The 23,626-nt window shown below is 36.5% G+C and overlaps 1 protein-coding gene and 1 non-coding gene across 2 annotated transcripts in view; both read left to right on the top strand.

Moving 5' to 3' along the window:
• The window catches only part of MAP3K2 (mitogen-activated protein kinase kinase kinase 2), a 90,337-nt gene that overhangs the window by 60,611 nt on the left and 6,100 nt on the right, over positions 1-23,626 (top strand). The window contains exons 6-15 of the mRNA XM_018065799.1: positions 3,940-4,053; positions 4,437-4,524; positions 7,763-7,893; positions 9,110-9,189; positions 10,406-10,473; positions 10,643-10,735; positions 11,412-11,618; positions 13,419-13,567; positions 13,944-14,075; positions 18,050-18,179. Of these exons, the coding sequence (XP_017921288.1) occupies positions 3,940-4,053; positions 4,437-4,524; positions 7,763-7,893; positions 9,110-9,189; positions 10,406-10,473; positions 10,643-10,735; positions 11,412-11,618; positions 13,419-13,567; positions 13,944-14,075; positions 18,050-18,179 (1,192 nt within the window). The remainder of the gene's footprint in view (positions 1-3,939; positions 4,054-4,436; positions 4,525-7,762; positions 7,894-9,109; positions 9,190-10,405; positions 10,474-10,642; positions 10,736-11,411; positions 11,619-13,418; positions 13,568-13,943; positions 14,076-18,049; positions 18,180-23,626) is intronic.
• TRNAS-GGA lies at positions 22,660-22,731 on the top strand. The gene has a single exon. It is a non-coding gene; the product is annotated as a tRNA-Ser (tRNA).

Here is a 23,626-nt window from a genome sequence, read left to right as displayed (position 1 = left end):
AGGAAATGCATAAAATATTATGATAAAGGATAAAGGCAAGGGCAGTATATGTCTTAGTTAGTTAGTACTAAGGAAGAGCTAAATGAGGTCATAGTATTTAATTGTTGAGATTTGAAGTAGGAAAAGTCAACCCTACAAAGAATTTGAGTAACATTCACGGTAGAGAGCAGCTTGAGAGCAGAGCGTACAGAGATCCTGGGAAGGAAAAGGCTTGTGTGTCAGGAATAGAAAAAAATGTCAGTGGTAATGGAGTGACAGTGGGAAGTTTAGTGAAAATTAGAAAACGTGAAAGTACTTTGCAAGTGTTAAAGCATGGTGCTGATAAAAATGCTTGAAATATTAGATTTTCTAATGAATTATTGTCATTTTAAAGCAAGAGAACATGCAAATATGGCTTGTCTAAAGATATCACTTATAAAATGGAAAGTATTTTGAGTAAGTAAAAATCCATATCCAAACAAACAATGTTTCTGAACAAAGTGATGAGTACCATTCTATAGTGATACCTTAGAATATCATTTTTCAAATACTTTTTGGGTTTTTGGGTAGCTATGAACACCTCTTCTTGCCTGGCCCTGTCTTGGCACTTATTTGTGTCTGTGCTGGCCCAATTTCCAACTGGCAGCCCCTGAGATTCTGAGGACTTATCAGAGATATGACTGTAGGGTGTAAGTTGAAGTATATAAGGGAGGGAATGGGGATTGGTGATACGAGGCTCAAGGATGTGGCGGGAGATGGGGATGGATGGGCCCCACTTGCTCACTGTGCTAACCTGTTGGATTTACACCCCTTATGGACCTCTTCTCTTCCTTGTCTTCCCGATTACCCTACCAGTGTTTCCTAGTATCTTTTATAAACATACTTGCATTTATCTCATGGTACGATTCTGGGGAACCCAGATATATCTTTGTTTTGGTTTTGTTTGGTCTAAAATTGTGTCATGGAAAACTTTTAAATGCCAAGGTACATTGACTACAATATTGTCTTGACCTATGAGCCTAGTATGTCTGTCAAGAAAAGTTAGGTTAATTTGGCATGATTTGTTCATAATGTTCCTATCTGAGCTCTTAAAATTGCTGTTTCTTTTTCTGAGTTCTCCCAATTTGTTACAGACATACCTTGGAGATACTACAGGTTCAGTCTAGACCTCTACAATAAAGTGACTGTTGCGACAGAACCAGTCACATGAATTGTTTTCCCAGTGCAGTTATGCTTGTGTTATAGTCTCTTAAGCGTGTGATATTAAAATGCTAGTCATCATTGTAAGCTTCAGCGAATTATAATCCTCTTGCAATAGTAACATCAAAGATCACTGATCATAGATCACCATAACAATTATAATAATAATGAAAACCTTTGAAATATTTGGAAGAATTACCAGAAAGTAACGTAGAGACACAGGGGAGTAAATGCTGTTGGAAAAATGGTGCCAGTAGACTTGAGGCAGGGTTGCCACAAACCTTCACTTTGTGAAAAAACAGTATCTATGAAGAGCATAGGTGATGTGCTCTAAAGCAGGGGGTGCCTGCATATGATATTTTCTAGGGTTTTCTTGAGGATTGACGTAGAGCTGATTGACTAGGTTTTAGCAGCTTGCTCCCATTTTCCAAAAATTGGGAAATTTCTTCATATCAGCTTTTTCTCGTGCATTCTGAAGGATTCTCAGAGTGGTTTTGCTGTTTTTATCTGGGTGTCCTCTTGGCAAAAGTATGGTAGAGGAGGCATTAGGGTACAACATTACATTGCTTAACGTTTTCCTGCCACTCTGAGTGTGAGAATCTGTGGTTTCTGAGTTAGCTATGTTCTGATTCACAGAGTGACAAGCCTGCTGTGTGTTCTTGGACAGTGGGGGTATTAGGGAGAGACTTAAAAGAGGTATTAGTTTTATGGACCTCTAGACATGCAGAAAACTCATTGATACTGCTTTTATTCCAGTTCTATAAATATTTTTTTGTCTGTGTAATACAAAATCCTCTGTTCTAAAAGAATTATTTTGGTTTACCAGAATTGAAACAGAGAAATTTAAGCTGGGATTGGATCTTTATCTTATAAAGTGTCAGGCAGTTATGTATTGTCACAGGGCATAGATGGGGATGTGTAGGCCAAGTGGATTTTCTAAGACTTTCCCCATTTTAGATGGGTAGACAGTGAACCTTTTTATGAACAGTTTTCATGTTTCACTATGTAAAGTTAAAAGATAATTCACTTACTTCAGATTTAGGTTCTATTTAATGAGATTTCGGACTCAATTTTTAGTTTCCTTTCCAGAAATTATGTTTATTAACATACAACTGATTTACCAGTAATAAGCCTGAGGAAAATAGATTTTATGAATGAGACTGAAGTGAATTCACTGAGCAGGAAAATACTGGGTAATTTATTTAGTATAATTTAGAAAAGGTAAAACTTGTTCTCGACTTTCAGTTATTGTTTTAGAATTTGTAACAGGTGCCCTTAGCACATATGCGAGATTACAGCAGAGCTATGGGCCAGGGGCCACTTCAGGCTCCTCCAGAATGTCCAGATTGCACTCTAGCAAGCTGCAGACTCATTCATGTTAATGCTTTGTTACTGTGACTTAAACTAGAGTCTTTTTTGAATTTAATTAAGTAGATCAGACATGTTTTTTGATATCCGTTAATATTCTGTTGTTGTTGTTGTTTTAGAAAAATTTCTCAGGAAAAGAAAAAGGGCCTAATAGTAGATAAGTTGTAACAGTATAAAATTTGCTGTGAACAGAAATTGGGAATATAATTTCAAGTACTGAGTGAGGGTAAGCAGATTGTATGATGTAATCACATTAGTCCTGCTTTGTATTGGTGTTTGGCAGGCTTTCTTGAACAAGGAGTAGTTTTCATAAAAGAAATCTACAGAGAGTGAGTTCACACCATGTCAGCTAGTGGGTTTGCGTACAGATGAAGCTTTGCCCTATGTTTATTAAACAGTATTCACCAAGAATTTGTCCTTTGCTGTGCTCTGCCTTCATTGCAAGTTTAGGGGAATCCTTGTCTGCTAGGTGTTTATACGGTGCAAGACCCTTCACTAGTTCACTGGGCCTTTGCATCTGAATGGCCTGTATACTGCGTGTGTCAGTGCAGGCTCGCAAGTGTGGAATATGTTTGCTTGTTTTCATTCTGTCCTTTTGATGAAGTGGAATGTCCTTTGAAGATTATTGACAGAGTTGTCTTAAGCTAGTAAATTTACATTTGAAACAAGTGTTTTGTTAAGTAGTATGAATCTTGCTTTTCCCTCACAGACCGTTTAGGTGCTTCGGTCCGTTATAACATCTGATCCGTAAGAGGACTGATGAAAGCACATTTCAGCATTCAGGGCTTATTGCAGGATGGCTCACCTGTTTAGCTTACTTGTTTTAGATGGTGGTGGTCACGTTGCCATGGTCAGAGGGAGCAGTGCAGGGGGGACTGTAGATTGCAGGCGCCTTACTGGTGGCACCCCGCCATGGCGTCTGTCAGCAGCGCTTGTTTGTGTTGTGTATGTTGGTAAGTACACTAGTGAGAATGCATACCTCTGCTTATTATTTTTTTAAAAATAAAAATTTCATCAATGCAGGTGAAAGATAATACTTCTATATAGTTTTGTATATGTTCCTTAATGCTGTTTTGAGGTGAAGAGACTGTAACTTAAGCTTAACAATATTATGGAAATAGCCTAGAAAATTGATCTTTAAGCTTTAAATATGTTTTCTAGAAAAATTTAATGTATAATAAAGCAAAAAATTTATTCATATTCATTTTATGATTTCAGTGATGGTAGGATGAGAAGAAAAAAACCTAGATACATATATTCATTCAGAATTTCATTATACTGACAAAGAACAAAGTATTTTGAGGTTTATAATTCCATAATAATGGAGATACTCCGAGAAGGACTTGACCTGATGAGATGGCTACACAATTCCTTGTGTTCCTTTTTGTTTAGTTGGTAATTCCATTAACCACCCAAGATGACTTGGACAAGGCTGTGGAACTGCTGGATCGTAGTATTCACATGAAGAGCCTCAAAATACTACTTGTAATAAATGGAAGTACACAGGTATGAACTGGGAATTTTTTTGAGTAAGGATTATAGGATATATGCCTGTAAGAAGTCAATGTGTGAAATATAGTTATATTCTATAATCATTGATATATTTTCAATATGATTAAATTTAAACTTACACATTGTAATTGCTATAGTTCAATATCCTTGCTCCTCAAAACTATATAGCCAAAATTACAAATAAGTATAATATACTGTACATATGATGTTAATAGCAACTGAGAACCTGGGAAGAATTACATTAGAATTAAAATTGCAAAGAGTAAATTTGCTAAGACCCAGAGAGAGAATACTTGGGTTGTGTTTGACAGGGGAAGGAGTCTGATCAAAACCCTAAAGGAGAAGAATAACATTAATCTTCCTTTTTTTCTCTTTAGGCTACTAATTTAGAGCCATTGCCGTCACTAGAAGATTTGGATAACACAGTATTTGGAGCAGAGAGGAAAAAAGGACTTTCTGTAGTAGGTAAGAAAGCTAGTGTCTAAATCATGAAATGGGTTACTTTTCAGTTTCATCTGCATCCTTTAATGTAGGGTAACACCTGTACATAATCCTGATAAATAGTTTATCTCTTTATTCCTTGCAGTTTATTGCAGTTAACTACGTTCTAGTATCTGATGTCCCTTGAAAAGTTATGTCGAGTATTAACAGGATTAGCAGTCACCAGTTTAAATATTTCCTTTCTTTATATACATAGGGTATTTTGATTTTTAAAAAATTAAAACCTAAAAAATGTTTTAATTGTAAAAATAAAGTGAAGGGAAAAAATTAAAAGTAATTTCAATATATTAAAGTTAATGGATGGACTAATAAATTAATAGGCCTTTCTCTAAGTTTTAATTATTGCCAAGAATGCTATCAAAATAAAGATTGCTAAGAATTTGCAGATTTTGCTTTATAATTACTTTAGTAGTCATTAAAAATATGGTTATAATTAAGCTTATGATAGAAAAATGGATCCTATGTGCAATTTTTTTTTTTAAAGGAGGCTTATTAGAGAGACATAGGCTGGGCAGAGGTGCTCTGAACTCGCCAGTTCTGTGAATCTTCTTCAGTTTGTATAAAACATTGATATTCCACATTTTTATATGATAAAAACATTATATTGCTCGAAAAACATTGGTATAAATGTTTTTAACAGATAGAGCAGTGAATATGAGCATTAAAGGTAGCATGAAAACATGAGAGATGGATTTAAGAAGGAAGGTAGAAGGAGATGAAAACAGATGAATAGGGAGAAAGTGGAAGGGAATCTAAGACTGGCTGTAGAAGAGGATTGTTAATAATGAAAGAAAAGATTAAATTGGTGTGTGAACAAGCCAGAACATTTATGAGTTTGTTACTCATCTTCTGTCTTTTCCCCCAAAACTGTTTATGACTTGCTGCTGTGTGTGTGCTCCGTCGTGTCTGGCTCTTCACGGCCCCACGCACTGTACCCTGCCAGGCTCCTCTGTCCATGGAATTCTCTAGGCAAGAATACTAGGATGGGTAATCATTCCCTCCTCCAGGGGATCTTCCCGGTCCAGGGATCAAACCTGAGTCTCCTACATTGTAGCCGAGCTCCTTACCATCTGAGCCATCAGAGAAGCCCATTTTATGACTGCGTCCTTCTAAGTGCGTTTTACGTTGTCTTACTTTGGGTTTCCAAAGTGTTAGAAATATGAGCAGCAGAGATAGTATACAAGTAAACTAATAATATTTGCTTACCTTCATTTGTATTTATTTTTATATAATTTAAATTTTTGATAAAAGAATATTAGAAGTATCTGAGTTCAAATTCTAGCTCTCTAATTAACCAGCAGCCAGTGACATTGTCCTCATCTTTAAATCATGGGATTATTGCAGCAGACAGTTGAGAGAACACATTAAAGTACATTTAGCTTTTCAAACTAGAAAGCATGACTGTTACTAATCATTGATTTCTTTCTGTATTCCCTTTTATCATTATAGTACCTATCATTTTAAAGCAAAAAAATGCCAATTCACCTTCGTTGTATTAGATAGAACAAGCTAACTACATTAGTTAAATTGGCAGTTTTAATTCATTTTCATTTAAAACTGCTGAATGCCTCACTTTTACTCTGCTAATAATTATTCTTATCAGTGCCAGCATAAAAAGAAACGGAAATTGTAACGTATAAAATTACTAGTCTTTTCTTGGCACTTTAAGCTTGAAATGGCTTTGATGGGTATGACCATTATCTTTTCCCTTTATTTATTGAAAATTATTTCCTTTAACTATTTTCACAAAAGATAGAGGAAGAACTTCCACAGGAGTATGTGCTGGTGTGGAGGTCTTGACCACTGAAATATGTAGTACTAACAAAGGTTCACAAACATAGGTTATCAAGTAAGGAGGTGAAATTTTCAAAGCCTTTTTTCTTCCCTGTTGTGCTTTGAATAATGAGTGTATTTATCCTTGTTTGTAAATAAGAGCTTATAGAAGGAATAAAAACATTAGGGACATTGTGATCATAGTTGTTACAAAGTCCAAATCAATCCTGGCTCAAAGGTTTCCTAATAATTTTAGAGTCAAATGTAGAATATTATCTTTTTTATGCATATCTCTTGGTAATCATTTTGTTCTCTTTCTCCCTCTCTCTTCACTAACAATTCCAACATGTGTTTACAGTGACCCCTTTACATGAAGCAAGAGCCTTTTTTGCTTGAAATTTGACCAGAACACAAACGCTCACATAACTTCCTCAAATCTTTTTTTTTTTTTAATTTCAAAAAATTAGGAGGAAAGCACAGAAACTGTGTTAATAAACATAGCACAATGAGATGAGCTATTTTAGTGTCTCTAATTTTCTAAACTATGAAGAAATTTAAATTCCAGGAATATGGCTTGCCACCAGAAGCCTAATTTTAAGTATCCAAGGATAAAATCCAGCATTCCAAATTGGAAACATTCTCATATTGGCTAAATGACTAAGAAGTAAATCTCACTTTAGATTTCTAAAGATTAAAGAGAGGCAGTGCAAAGAACATCGTGTAGACAAATGTGCACGGCGTATGTTCATTAGGAATAATTTTGGCATCACAGCACCTTTGCAAAGGGAAGATTTAGTCCCATGTTTACAGATAAGGAGACAGGTTCATGGAGATTAGATAGCTTTCCCAAAGACAGAGCTGGTAAATAACTGGAACTGGAATTTAAACCAAGGGTGGACTGTGAAGTTCATATACTTTCCGCTAGATCATGGTGCCTTTCATAAATTACATTAAAGGGTAACATATATCAGGGTACCAGTGACCTTTGGAAATGGAGAAGCAGTGGCATTTATCTAAAAATTTTAAGAGCCCCTGGAATGGCTTCTCACTCCAGTGTCATTGCCTGGAGAATTCCTTATACAGAGGAGCCTGGCGGACTATATAATGGGGTTGCAAAAGAGTCAGATGGGACTGAACGACTTTCTTTTCTTTTTTTTTTTTCATTGTGTTATCAACCTCATAATGCAGTTGTCAGCAGGCAGAAAAACATACTACCTAACAAGTATAAATGAATATTATATTAAGGTGGGAGTTTAGAAAAGACTAAAAAACATTCGAAGTTTTACAGACATGAGTGCTCTGATAACTTTTAATTAAAACTGGAGATTAGTTGCTAAAATCAATCATTAAGTTCTGAGTGTATATTTAATTAAAATAAGAGTTGGTTCCCTGATAGAATTTATAAAATCTATAATTTTTCTCTCTTGAGGTCCCACTAGTAGAGATAGAAGCTCCCCTCCCCCTGGATACATTCCAGATGAGTTACACCAGGTTGCCCGGAATGGGTCATTTACCAGTATCAACAGTGAAGGAGAGTTCATCCCAGAGAGCATGGACCAAGTAAGCAAAATTTGAACGTTGTTTTTCATGTCACTTAAAGGGATGTTGTCAGGGGATAGTGGTTTGGCATGTGTATGGAAGAAGGTGTTTGCTTTACCTCTTGTCCAGTCCCACATCTTCCTTTTTAAGTGAGCAAAATGGTGGAAATACAGGGAAACACCCACTAATTCACGTGTCTGTATTCAGATATGAAGAAAGGTGGTATAAGGCTTACTTTCTTATGTTTATAAATGAATGAATGTATTTGTTTATAATCCTGATATTAACATTCAATTTAATAAATACTTTGTGAAGCTGAGGTTTGTCTACTCTCTAAAACATTAAAAAAAATTTTTTAATCTTTTTAAAAAGATTCATTTTTTAATTTGCATCTTTGTTTCTGGCTGCACTGGGTCTGAGCTGCCACAGACTGTCTCTAGGTGCTGCCAGCAGGGGCTGTGCTTTGTCGCGATGCCTGGGCTTCCCGTTGCAGCGGTTCTTTTGTTGCATAGCACAGACTCCAGAGCATGCGCGCTTCCGTAGTGGTGGTTCGCAGGCTCAGTAGCTTTCGGGTTGAGTGGTTGTAGCACATGGGCTGAGTTGCCCTGCGGCCTATGGGATCTTCCTGGACCAGGGAGTGAACCCCTGTCTTCTGCATTAGTGGGTGGATTCTTCACTAGACCACATGGAAGCCCTTAAAATGTTTTTTTAAAGTTTTGTAGTATTGAAGTATTTTTATGGAGTTGCTATTGTTTTCTTATCATTACATTGGCTGCTTATATTATTACAGGAGTTTACATTTTCTACTAATACAGCAGTCATGGTGTCATTTATTTCAGTTTGGGTGGTGCTGTTGTTCAGTTTTCAGTAAACAAAATTAAGTGAAGTGTTTAGCTTTTAATTATTTAGATGATAATCCAAAGCGGAAGATACAGAAAATTCCTATATTTTAATTAGTAAATTTTGCAGTTATAGTCCACCTACAGGGGACAGCTACTTTTAAAACATTTAAATAGGGTCGCTGCTATTGGATATGGAATTTCTTTTTTGGGTACTGAAAGTGTTCTGCGATTTTGGTGAAAGTTATACATTCTGCTATTAACCACTGAATTGCATTGTATGCTTTAAAATGGGTGAATTTTATGATACATGAATTGTATCTCAACAAAGCTATTTTTAAAAACAGTAACTTCAGTTATATTCATGTAGAATGAAGGTGGACTTTTTATTTTTCTAGATGCTGGACCCATTATCTTTAAGCAGCCCTGAAAATTCTGGCTCAGGAAGTTGTCCATCACTTGATAGCCCTCTGGATGGGTAATGTTGATTGTAGTTGTTATTTTTTAATATATGTGGGTAAATATACATATGTATTAATAGCATGTTGAATTATCAACTCTTTTGTGCTACATTCAGAGGAATGTAGATCATACTCATATATACTTAATGGCAAATTGATTTTTCCAGTCTTCAGGTTCAGCATCTTTTTTACTTAAAATGATTTCTGATTATAGTATTTTGAGTTTCCTGCTTGGTAAATTGTGTTTGAAACTAAAGGTAAACTTTGAGTTTATGTACGTTTACTTTTAAACCTGTGTTGGTGAAACTGCTGTCACATTTTTCATAATAGGTTTAATTTTGGAGATTCTTTAATTTCTGTTGTTCAGGATTATTTTTATTCTGGTACCAAATTATAAGTACTGTACATTCTTGGTAATTATGTCCCAGTTTCGGTTGTCAGTTAAAATTTAAGTACTTTTTGTGAGGAATGTACTTTCGTTCAGGAATATAAGCATGGTCCAGTTGCATCTGTGAATTTTTGTTACAAGTGCTCCCTCTCTCCTGGTCTCAGTAGGACTGTTTTCACCTGTAGCATGCAGTCAGTACCTATTTACTGTCCTCTGAGACTGCTTTTGAAAGTAACTGCTGAAAATGTAACTACTATTGTATGGAAATATACATTTAATTTTCTATTATTCATGTATATGAAACCATTGTCTGTGCCCATGTCTGTCTCAAGATAGATATTTAAAACATTTAAGGAATTCAGGGGAATAGTGATATGAAAGCTACGTATTGAGTACTTAGTATTTGAAAGACAGTGTCCTGAAATAGACAAGTATAAAATTACTGAGTTAGTATTTTCTCCTTGTTATAAATGTGGAAATCATTTCAGAAAGATGGTTTGCCAGGGTTGCAGTAACTAGTTTAAGTGGCAGAGCTAGGATTGAAACGCAGGTGTTTCCATGTATCCATAATGCCAAAATGTATCTTTCTTAACCACTGTACTCTGCAGGTCAGTTTTAAAAGCCAGGCTTTTTGTGTGCATGTATCAAATAAGTGTTTGAAAAAAGTTTCCTTTTTTCAGTTAATGTTTCAGAGAGAGTGCTGTATCTGTGTATGTATATATTATATATATATAATATGTATATTTGTCTGTATATCTACACATACATATTGATATTGCATAAAGATTTTTTAAAATATCTTAAATACTTTCTCTTAAAATAATGACACTTTTTCTACTTTTTAGAGAGAGCTATCCAAAATCACGAATGCCTAGGGCACAGAGCTACCCAGATAATCATCAGGAATTTTCAGGTTAGACTGTTCACATTCTAAATGTTTAAATATTTATGTCATTGAATAATATTTTGGCTGGGTGGAGAGAGACATTTTTTTAAAAATAAAAAATGTCTAAAAGTGTTTTTCATGATTAGAAATATTTGATTTTTTTTTAAATATATAACTTTCTTATGTGTCTTAATAGACTATGATAACCCTATCTTTGAAAAATTTGGAAAAGGAGGAACATATCCAAGAAGGTATCATATTTCGTATCACCATCAAGACTATAATGATGGTAAGTTTATTAGATCAACAGCAGTTGTTAAAAATCTCGCAAACAATAAAAATAAGTTTGGTCCTGTATGACTTAGTTTTCTACTTAAAACTTTTTTAAAAGACTTTGGATCATAACTACAATAGCGTTTTAGCTTTATGCCAGCTTACCTCTTGAGACATGTCTTCCCTTAGAAAAGAAGTAGTTAAAAATGGTACTAATTAAAAACTATTCCTTTAGTGATGAAATGCATACTGTATTCTCCTTTTTTTTGGTATTGTCCTTTTAAGGAGAAAAAGCACTTCCTATTAACTTTGCAGTTTTTGTTTATATTTTAAATCATTATTAAAAATGAAAATAAAATACATTTTTCTCCTTTTTATACAAACTGAGGGAGTTCTGTCTGTGCTTTTATGAATGTGTGTGTTAGCACAAAAGTTATTTGAACTTATATTCAGATTCTGTTTCTGTTTTCCCCATTTTTCATTTCTGCTTATACCTTTTTTTTTCATGATTCAGTGTTAGCTAGGGTATTTCCTTGAACTCTTAAAAATACGTAAAATCAAATAATCATTGCTGTTTTAGCTTCTTATCCTAGTCACAGAACAAATTCTGTTCCTTATGCTACTTATTTTAAATACTTTGAATTACAATATATTATTAAAAGTTGCAGGGTAATTCTGTTTTCATTTTGTAGGTCGTAAAACTTTTCCAAGAGCTAGAAGGACCCAGGGGACCAGCTTCCGATCTCCTGTGAGCTTCAGTCCTACTGACCACTCCTTAAGCACTAGTAGTGGAAGCAGTATCTTTACCCCGGAGTACGATGAGAGTCGAATCAGAAGAAGGGGAAGTGACATAGACAATCCTACTTTGACTGTAATGGACATTAGCCCACCCAGCCGCTGTGAGTAATAGAAGCTGGCATAGTGGAGTGTGGCAGAACCTTGGCCGCATTTTATAATATTAACAATAGGAATAAATATAACGAAGCCAGACCTCAGGGTGAGACCAGGTTTTCAAAAGAGGTAAAAATGGTATTTCTAATGGTGTTTATAATGTTGCGTAAAAGCATGGTATTACTGCTAATTACTTTAAATGATTTACCATCTTTTGCTTTTTTTAGGAAAATTGTTACCAGTTACTCACTCATTCATTCCACATATCCTTATTGAATGCTTAACTCTGAGAAATTTCAAATATGACATTCCAGATGTAATCTAGTGGGGAGAATGATGTGTGGAGAAATAATTATAGTGTACTGTCTAATCAAGACCTTTAATGTGAGGAGGAATTCACTAGTTAAATAGGTGACATACACAGGAGGCCGTGACGTATTCTGGGCTTCCCTGGTAGCTCAGCTGGTAAAGAATCCGCCTGCGATTCAGGAGACCCTGGTTCAATTCCTGGGTCAGGAAGATCCCCTGGAGAAGGGATAGGCTACCCTCTCCAGTATTCTTGGGCTTCCCTGGTAGCTCAGATGGTAAAGAATCCACCTGCAATGTGGGAGACCTGGGTTCAGTCCCTGGTTAGGAAGATCCCCTGGAGGAGGGCAACCCACTCGAGTATTCTTGCCTGGAGACGCCCCATGGACAGAGAAGCCTGGCAGGCTACGGGGTCTCAAAGAGTTGGACGTGACTGAGTGACTAGGCACACATGACGTATTCTGAAAATGAGAAATAGTTAGTTTTTGGCTGAGGTGGAGGATATCTTACTTGAAGCAGCAGAAATAGAACTAGAATGGTAACTAAGGCCAGATTGTGAATTATGTGACCTTTATCTTGTAAGCAATATATAAAAGGCTCATGCTCAAGGATATTATTTGCAACAATATTTGTATATCCTTGCTTTTGTGCTGGTGTTGTCTGTTTTACTTTTATACCTGCAACTTGCACTGCGTTGCTGCTACTTTTTGGCTTAGACAACTATTTTAAAGTGATTAAAATAAGATGAATGTCTTTTATATATACCTCCAGCTTTTTTCTATAGATCTGTATTTATATTGATCCAGGATTCTGTTAGGTATCGTATCCCTTTTGCCTGAAGAATTGTTTTTAACCTTTTCTTCTAATATGAGTCTACTGGTAACAAATTCTTTCAGCTTTTGTTTGAAAAACTTTTATTTATTTATTTTTGAGAGATGCATACATTTTTCTGGGTATAGAATTCTGGACATTTCAGTGGTTTTCGTTCCGCACTTTGAAGCTGTCTCTCCGTTGTCCTCTGGCCTGTGTGCTTTCTGAGGAGTCTGCTGTCTTTCTCACCTTTGTCCCCTTGTGTGTATGTACTTTTTCTCTCCCATTGGCTGCTTTAAAGATTTCCTCTTATTAGAATGAGAGTGATGGTCTTCCAGCTTTCTACATTGTAGGCAGATGGAAACACTTATTACAAATATTACTGCAATAAAGATTTGAAATAGCACATCTTACATAATCAGTGGCATTTTAAATTGAGTGAAAGATGCTATTATGTTTATAATCAGGTAAAAAAAAAAACCTCATTGGAAAAAATCAGTCCTAGGAGTCTGAACCTTGTTTGAATTTAGAATTCTTACAGTTTTCAAAGATAATGATGATTATGAATTTGGATGAACATGATTTTCTCTTAATATCCAAGCATATTCAATTAAAGATATCACCAATGCAATAGTCCTTAACCATTGTGTGCCATTGGGCTACTCCCATTTTAAGAAAATGTTCTTTTTTAGCACCTCGTGCTCCAACCAACTGGAGATTGGGCAAATTACTTGGCCAGGGAGCCTTTGGCAGGGTCTACCTCTGTTACGATGTCGATACAGGAAGAGAATTGGCTGTTAAGCAAGTTCAGTTTGACCCAGATAGTCCTGAGACCAGCAAGGTAAGAATCATTGAACAAGCTACTTTGTCACATTATGAGAACCATTTTTTATGGAAATAAATATAACACACCATAGAATATTTTTGTTTTTCCTCAATGCAAATTATTTGAAAAAAATAGATAATAGATATGTTTGTTTACTGTGTACTCTGGATTTTCTGTTTTAGTACTCAGTTGTATTCCTAATCTGGTTTAGTGTTGGTTTAGCATACCATCAAGGACTGTTACAGAAGTATTGCTTAGAGACTTTAAAATGTTGATTCTTTGGGAAGTGGAAATTTCAGAATGAAATTACCTTGATGGTCTATGATGTTTGCATTTTTTTTGCTTTTACTAGCAATGCTATAAAGACTTAACAGTGAGTTCTGTCTTTCAGGAAGTAAATGCACTTGAGTGTGAAATTCAGTTGTTGAAAAACTTGCTGCATGAGCGAATTGTTCAGTATTATGGCTGTTTGAGGGATCCCCAAGAAAAAACACTTTCCATATTTATGGAATATATGCCAGGGGTAAGTTAGTACATTCTTTGAAATTAGAGATACTCTATCTAAAGTCTTAGTTGAAGATAAAGAAAAACAACAACTTTGATTATAAAATGTTATAGACATTTTGGAAGAGTTTTGAATTTAATATAATTTTATCTTTCTGTCTTCTTCACTTACCTATGTATTCTTTCTTAATACTAAAGTATACTAAGATAGGCTATAAACATCATAGCAGTCTATACTCAGATTTCCCTAAGTGCCCTAAAAATAACACACAATAACTGGTTTATCCAAACCAGGATTCAGCCCAGGACCACACATTGCATTTTGCTACTATGTCTCTTACTCCTCTTTTAACAAAAAACAATTTTTAGGTGACATAGATTTGACAGAGAGACCAAGCCAGTTGTTCTGTTGACAGTCTCATCTTATAGATTTCTCTGTTCACATCCTCATGATAGTATTTAGTTTGTTCCTTTGTCCCCGTATTTCCTATAAACTGCAAGTTAGATCTAAAATCTAAATTATATTCAAATTCAGCTTTTACTAGCATGCATCCCAGATGATGCTGTGCATCCCATTAGAAGACATATAGTTTTTCTGGTGGTTCTGATAGTGATGTTAAGATTGACGGCTTGATTAGGGTGATTGACATCCTGTTTTCGCTGTTGTAAAGTTTTGTTTTTCTGAAGACCAGAAAGTAATCTGAGCTGTAGCAGTGGCACATGGGAATATCCAGTTCCTTTTCAGTCATCTACCTAAATGTCTTTAACACAGCTTGATGATAATTGCCTGAGTCATTTATTTCATTAGGAGGTGAAAATGTGATTTGCAAAAAAACTCTTTCATTCCTTCTACATTATTTTTAGTATATGTAGAGTACATTCTAATACTAATGATTTTCAAGATGGTATATTTACTCACTTAAAAATACATTCATTCTCATAATAGGTGATATATGTTAGAAAAAGATTTGTGGATCTTTAAGGAAAGAGCTTATTAGAATTGTATGTAAAATAAAATATACATATTACAGCTTAATCTTATGGAACAACAAAACCGTGGACCAGTATCTGATAGTACAGTTGTCCCTTGGTATCCCCAGGGAATAGTCTAGGACCTCCCACAGATACCAGAATCCCAATATGCTCACGTCCCTTATCTAAGGGTATAGTATTTGCATATAACCTACGCACATCCTTCCATATACATTGTCATCTCTAAATTATTTATGATACCTGATACACTGTAAAATGCTGTATAAATAGTTGCCAGTGCAGCAAATTCAAGTTTTGCTTTATGGAAATTTTTTTCCAAATATTTTCAGTGAGTAGTTGGTTGAATCTGCAGATGTGGAGTTCGAGAATATAGAGAACTGATTGTAATGGTTTTAACCATCCTCAGTCTTACAAGAGCAACAGTAAACTTTATTTTGATTTTTATCTTCATGAATAATTGTTTATACTGACATCATTGTTATTCATCATTGCTGCTGTTTCATTTTCAAAGATTATGTTGGCAGTGTAAAAATTGTTCTTTAAAATTTAGTCTACAGAAATAATTCAAAAGAAGAAGAAAGTTGTGTACCTTTATTTTAGTATTGTCTGTAATAGGAAAAGTGGAAATATCAGTTCACTCAGTGGGAGTAAATTATGATGACATTGTACTGGAGAATATATATTTAAAATTGTGAAAACCAAGTAACAAAGTTGGAGGAAGTAGGAAGTACTTTGAGAGTGAAAAAGAATATAAAATGCTTTTTAATATTGGTAATGGTATTTTAAAAGTATCTGTATTTGAAAAATAACAGAAGAAACTAAAAAAATGAAAATGTATTATGTTGGTATTGTGATTGATTTTTCTCTTATTCAGATTTCCATTACTGTTTGTGCAGTAAATATGTAAATTAAATACCTATGAATAAATGTGACTAGTGATGGAGACTGTTGAATATAAAGTTAATTAAATTGGTTTGTTGGCTAGAACCAATTTATGTCACAAATAGAGATGTAAGTAATCTTTATATATTTAGCAATCTTAAGACTAGGACTATTCAGGAAAAGATATTAGATCATATTTCTGATGAGATTTTGTGAAGATAGCTATCTTTTCAAAGTATAGGTTATCAGTCCTTGAATTTGAAAAGCATGTTACTAGATTAATTATAGTTCTTGTATGTTAAACCCATGGCATATATGGACTGGACATAAATGTTCCTAGACTTTGCTGAATCTCCAGGTCTGTGAATTCTGTATAATTTCCTTGAGTAGATTTGGTATAATGGACCCCTTTATGCCCCTAGATTCAAGCTTTGCCAGAAACGTCATTCTTCAATTTTCCCAAATATAGCATTCCATTTTTTAGTTAATCTAGAACTATTTTCATATCAGAACTGTACGTTTCTTTTATCTCCAGTGCCTGTATTAGCAGTCGACTTCTGTTACTCTTACACACACAGTTTATCTGGCACAGTGCTTTCCAGCCCACTCCAGTTGTTCACACTGAAGAAGGTAACATATTCATGTTACATAGCAGTATACAGACACACTGAGAGAGCTGTTAGCACCATGGGCCACTGGCCTAGCTGCCCGAGGACCCAGAGGATGCAAAAGTCTGACAGTCATTTGCAGCCTACAAGTATTTGGGGGCTTATGATTTGGAAAGCTCAGTCTTTCTGTGTTATTTTGTGCATTACTACAATAGAGACATAGTAAGTTGGCTGAACGATAAGCCACATTGAGTTGTAGGTATGCCTGGTTGCCTGGCTTGACTCACTGTCTAAGGCTTTCAATACATGTCTGCAAGTCAGGGTTAGCAGACCAGCATCTTGCTGTCCCTTCAGGGATTGCTCAGAATAGTGGGAACAACATATGGCTAAGTCTGCAAAATCCAAGGATCTATTTTTATATGACAGAGTACACAGTTTACAAGAATTGAAAGAAGGGAACATTTGGATATATTTTTTCTTTAAAGGAAAAGATTTTGTCCCTCAGGAAGCATTTTATTTGTATCTTTTAAAGTGGTGGTTATCAAATTTGCACATTGGAATTATCAGAGAAGCTTTTTCAAAATTCAGATGCCTATGTCTTACCTCAGATTGATTCCCTGTTCTCAGAAATAGCACCTGCCTAAAAAGACTTCAGAAAATTAGAAATTCCTTTTAAATGTATTTTTCTCATGTTTTGAGCTAAAATGGTGAGTATATAAAAGAAAAACTTTAAAATCTTATATGTGTGTTCTGATCTTCTAATCATACCCATTCTTTCTCCTGAGAAGTAAGTTTTCAGATATCAATAAAACAGTGTTCTAGAAACAAAGTAAGAACAAATAAATCTGAAGTAGGACATACGTAGAAGAACAAGTAGGAAAGGTAAAGAATGTATTCAGGGCAGAAACAAGCAAGACAAAGGTACTGGAGAATTTTAAGAATTGTAATAATTGCAAGAGAACAGGAGATGGAACCAGCGCAGTCACAGAAACAAGGGTATCAGTCAGAAATAATTTAAAGGCTTTCTTGAGCTATGCCACTTCTCTTTCACAGTTCTAGTCCAGAAATACAGTAGAGTTTTGTGTTAAATTAATGGCATATAATGTCCTTCCTAAGAATTCCTGTGTTCTTCAGTTAGAGCCTTCTAGTCATTCACTAGGATTCTCTAAATTAAAACGTCTAGTTTTAAATAGTCATGGGATGTAATATACAGCATAAGGAATATAGTCAAATAATACTGTAATGACTTTGTGCAGAGGTAGATGGTCACCAGGAGTGACCACAGTGGTGATCATTTTGCAGTGTATGTAAATGTTGAGTCATTATGTTATATACCCGAAACTAACATGACAGTGTATGTCAACTAAGCTTCAAGTAAGTAAAACAAAGAGCACTTCATTTAGTCAGTAAGAATAACAGATAAGTATAGGTACACAGATCTTAAAAATATTTACCAGTACTTTTCCTTTCAAACCATACTATAGTTTTCTTTTGTTTTCTTTTTTCCTAGGGCTCCATTAAGGACCAATTAAAAGCATATGGAGCTCTTACTGAGAATGTGACCCGGAAATACACCCGTCAGATTCTTGAGGGAGTTCATTATTTGCACAGTAATATGATTGTTCATAGAGATATAAAAGGTAAGTAGTAAGGTGTTTTTTAAGTACTCAGTTTTTTCTTTTTTTTTTAATGGAAATGTGCTATGGTTAAGAAATTTAACATTTAAATCAATTCACCTACCTCTGCAATGCCATAGGAAAACAATTCCAGCTAGTCCTGTTGTTCAGGTTTCTAAAAGAGGGAAGCTCTCCTGTGGAGAGTCACAGAATCCGTAAAGTTCAAATGAGCCTAACAATGAGACATATTTTCATACACAGTGCACAGGCTTAGAACATAGTGGTTAGGAATAGGGGTAAGGAGAGGGTGGGACAAATTGAGAAAGGAGCATTGAGACATACACATTACCAGGTGTAAAATAGATAGCCGGTGGGGAGCGACAGTGTAACACAGTGATCACAGCCTGGAGCTCTGTGACACACAGAGGGGTATGTGGGGAGGGGTGTATGTATAGTTATGGCTGACTTATCCTGTGGCATGGCAGAGACCAACACAGATTGTAAAACATCCTCCAATTAAAAAGAATCAAAAAAAGTAGGGGCTCAGATTTGACCCAGTTCACATTCAGGCTTTATCCATCATCACGTGTAATCTTAGACAAGACACTTGGTCTCTCTGTGCCTCAGCGCCTCAGTTTTTTCAAATCAGTTTGGCTGATCTGGATCTTCGTTGCTGCGCTCGCACTTTCTCTGGTTGCGGCAAGCAGGGGCTGCTCTCAGTTGAGGGGCATGGGCTTCTCCCGGTGGTGGCTTCCCTTGTTTTGGAGGACGGGTTCTAGGTCCACAGACTCAGCGGTTGTGGCGCATGGGCTTAGTTGCTGAGGTGTATGGAGTCTTCCCTGATTGGAGATTGAATCCATGTCCCCTGAACTGGCAGGTGAATTTTTATCCAGTGTATCACCAGGGAAATCCTCAGTTCCTCATTTTTAAGGAGGGTGATAATAGTGTACAAATCACAGAGTTCTTATAAGGATTAAATGAGTTAATCTGTGTAGCATCCTTAAAATCATGCCTGGTATCTAGAAAGCACTCAAAAGTTAGTTACAGTGACGATGTGTGTTGAGATTGTATTTAAAACTGTGGGAAATGGACCTCATTACTTAAGAGAGTAAGAGAGCCTAAGACTGAGCTTTGATTAGCAAGTTCTTAAAGTTTTTCATCAGTCTTTCTGGGCGCTCTTACGAGCTACCAGGAAGTTACTTCTTTCCTGTGGTGTGTCACACCCCGAATATGGCCAGAGTCGGACTAAGGAGAATATTCCGAGCCACTGTTGGTCATGGAGTAGAGTCTGCTGTAGAATGCTGGAGCGGGGTCACATGTACAGAGTGGACTTGCCTAGTGACTCTAAGAGGATGGCAATGTGACTCATGATCTGAAAGAAATAGGAGCCTGTTGTTCACCTCAAGATTTTCCCTGCTTAGGCAGACCTCAGATGTCAAGTTCAAAACCTGAAAGCCAAGAACTGCATAAGGTGGTCACCATCTTATAATGTATAGAAGTATTGAATCGCAGTGTTGTACACCGTGGAACTAACATAGTGTTGTAGGTCAAGTGTACTTCAATTAAGTATATGCCCTATACTTTGTAGGGAAATGATCTGTAAGTTATTCTATTAGTAATAATCTCTATTCAAGCCAGTTTCTCTTTAGCCTTCATAATAAGATAAGATAAAGGAACTGAGGGGAGCTACCTGTTCAAGTGGATCCTCTTCTGACCTTGCCAGTAACATGAGGAAGTTGGAAGCAAGCTGATTTAAAAACATAAGGGCTGTTTTGCTGTGCATGACATGAGACAAGATGGTCGCTGTGGGTGTCATCAAAGCAGTGGGCAAGAAGGCAGCTGGAGCTGGCAAGGTCACCAGGTCTGCCCAGAAAGCTCAGAAGGCTAAATGAATTTTATCCCCAATACCTGCCACCCCAGTTTTAATCAGTGGTGGAAGAACGGTCTCAGAACGGTTTGTCTCAATTGGACATTTAAGTAATAGTCAAAGACTGGTTAATGACAGCAGTGCATCGTAAAACCTTCCAAAGGAAGAGAGAATGTTTTTGTGGATCATGGTTTGTGTGTGGCAGTTTATTAGTTTTAAAAATCAGTACTTTTTAATGAAAACAACTTGAACAAAAATCTGTCACAGAATTTGAGACCCCTTAAAAAAAAGCTTAAAGAGAAAAACACAAAGACAGAAAAACATTATAGGGCAAATATATATTGATAAAAAAAAATGTAAGATATAAAATTGAACATACAGTATGATCTCAAGTTTATAAACTTAAAGTATGATGTAGAACAATTTTCACATGACTAATGGTGGTTATTTTCAAGTAGCAGGATGAGTGGTAATTGTTTATTTCCTTCATATTTTTTTTATGTATTTTCTAAACTTTTTAAAGACTTTTTTCCTAATTAAAGAGAAACGTTTTATTATTTATTTATTGCTTATTTATTTTTGGCTGCTCTTGGCCTTCATTGCTTTGCGTGGGCTTTCTCTAGTTGGGTGAGTGGAGGCTCCTCTTCGCTGTGGTGTTGAGGGCTTCCCATTGCTGTGGCTTCTCTTATTGCAGGGAACAAGCTCCAGGTGCTCAGGCTTCAGTAGTTGCAGCACGTGGGCTCAGTAGGTGTGCACGGGGCTTAGTTGCTCTGCTACATATGAAATCTTCCCAGGCCAGGGATCGAACCTGTGTCCCCTACATTGGCAGGCAAATTGTTACTCACTGCACCCCCAGGGAAGTCCCAGAATGAGCAGTGTTTAAATGGCAAGGGAAAAGGAAAGCTAGTTGCTTACTTTTAATTTAGACTCACGAGTTCATAATGAAAAGTAGGGAACCAGCTCATTATTTCATAATAGGGCTTCTTTATTTAACCTTTCTTTTATGAACTATACTACTGAGGACTAAATAGAGGATGACCTTTATAAAAATATTTTGGCTAACAAAGAGGGAAAATGACAGAATCGTGCCATTTTACAACTGGTAGTGGGAGTAATAGATATATGCACTAAACAGTAATGGTTGCTAACATCACCTCACAGAGACAGTCTGTCATCGCATACTTCCTATTTGTAGACTATGTCTACAAAGCAGTTTCCTACCCACCCCCACCCCAAATTCTTTTTGAACCTGAGTCTGATCGAGCCTCTAGATTCAGCCACCAAATTGTGAAATTATGGAACATTTATAGAGAACAGATCAGCATGTTAAATGACTCCTTAGGATGGGCTCGGCAAAACCTAGACAATAAGAAAACTGTAGGCAGACAACTTAGATTCTTCATAAACTGCAAAGAATAAAAAAAAAGATTGGAAGGAACTTTAGGAAAGACTTAAAAGATGTATCAGTGATTCTCAACATAAGGTCCTTGTTTGGATTCAGATTTTTTCTTTTTGAGAAAAAAAAAAAAACTTAAAAAGGAAAACCACTGAGTATATATTTAATAATATCAAGGAATTATTGCCTGTTGTCTTATGTGTGATAAGAGTCCTTGTCTTTTAAAGATATGTACTGAACTGTTTATTGATCATGATGTCTTTAATTCAGTTCAGATAATATGAGGGAAGGAGTGGCTATTAGTGTGGTTAGAAGAGTTGCCCAGATGATTGCTGAGACTGCGTGAGAGGGTCGTGCAGTGTTCTCTCTGCTTTTGTGTGTCTTTGAAAAGTCTCCTTAACAGTTTAACATGTCCAAAGTAAGTTTTTAAAAAGTTAGGTAACTATACTGGGAACCTGCTATATACATGTTTTCCTCCGCCCTTTGTAAGGATGGACATTGATTCAGCATAGGTGATGACTCCCCGGCGATAGCTCTCCTCGTGTACCGGCCTGGGACTGCTTCTGCCCAGGCGGTAACTGTTAAAACTGGCTTGTTGGTTATCCTTCCCCAGCTCAAATATTTTAGACACAGCAGCATGGTTTTTTTTGACAGAGACCTTCTTTTAGTATTGGACAGCGAGAGGCGTCAGGGAGGCAGTGCTGTAGAGAGTCGCTGGCACAGCGAGAGGCGTCAGGGAGGCAGTGCTATAGAGAGTCGCTGGCCCATGGGAGGCGTCAGGGAGGCAGTGCTGTAGAGAGTCGCTGGCACAGCGAGAGGCGTCAGGGAGGCAGTGCTGTAGAGAGTCGCTGGCACAGCGAGAGGCGTCAGGGAGGCAGTGCTGTAGAGAGTCGCTGGCACAGCGAGAGGCGTCAGGGAGGCAGTGCTGTAGAGAGTCGCTGGCACCAAGGCATGCTTTGGCTTCTGCATGCAGAGCGTGAGTCCTTGGCTCTCCCCTCAAGACAGGCCTTAAGTGACTAGACTGGGAAACTTGCTGGAGAACAGGAGACAGGGCCAGAAGTTCATGGTAGGGATGGACAGTTTGCATTCTCTCCAGTCTATAATAAAGGTTTTTCTCCACTATTCACATTCCTTCTTAGAGGCTGTTTAAGAAAAAAAGAAGAAGAAGACAGATAAGGAATCTTTTTTTAAATCTAAAATATGCTGAAGGTTAGGAAGATTTTAGGTAAAGACTAAGGGCTTCCCTGGTGGCTCAGAGGTTAAAGCGTCTGCCTGGAATGCAGGAGACCCAGGTTCGATCCCTGGGTTGGGAAGATCCCCTGGAGAAGGAAATGGCAACCCACTCCAATATTCTTGCCTGGAGAATCCCATGGAGTGAGGAGCCTGATAGGCTACAGTCCATGGGGTCACAAAGAGTTGGACACGACTGAGTGACTTCACTTAGAAGCTAAAATTAGATAAGTCAGTAAAATAAATTGCTTGTTTAAAAACAGCAACTTAGCTGGAACAGCATGAGCAAAAAAAAAAAAAAAAAAAAATAGTAAAGTCATTGGTTTATAACCAAAGTGCAAAATAAATATCCATGTATTCACACTAGTAGAAATAGATGGTTGAATAAGTAGGAAAAAAGAGACAAATCTCCCACGCAGAATAATTCCAAATAATAAATGTAGCTACTAAAAGTAGTTTTTTAGAAATTTATATATGAAGAAATTAGACTTATAATCATAGAAAAAAGGTTGAGTTTAAAGAATGGTAAAGGGGAAAATAGAGAATAAAAATAAATGAACCTAGCTCCTAGACTGTTGGTTTCTGATACCATTCTCCACTAAAGGAGCTAGTGTCCCTTGGAGAAACGGTGGACTGTAGACTTGGTGCAGGAGGTACAGAGTGAGCATGGAGCATCTTCTAGTTCCAGAACATAAGGCAGTGCTGACACACACAGTCCAGAAATCCAACGAAGTGAGAGTGCGATGACTGAGTTACGGCAGAGGGACACAGGAGCCAGCAGAGAGGGCTCCCAGTGGACAGAGCTGTGAACAACATGAACAAAAACAAAACAACAACAACAATAATAAAGTCATTGGTTTATAACCCAAAGTGCAAAATAAATACCCACATATTCAGATTGGTAGAAATGGATGGTCAAATAAATAGGAACGAAGAGACAGATCTCCCATGCAGAATAATTCCAAATACTATATGTAA

The sequence above is a fragment of the Capra hircus genome, chromosome 2 (genome assembly GCF_001704415.2).
Source record: "Capra hircus breed San Clemente chromosome 2, ASM170441v1, whole genome shotgun sequence".
Lineage (NCBI taxonomy): Eukaryota > Metazoa > Chordata > Mammalia > Artiodactyla > Bovidae > Capra > Capra hircus.
Note: the sequence above shows the minus strand (reverse complement) of the source record. Positions and strands in the feature narration are given on the sequence as shown.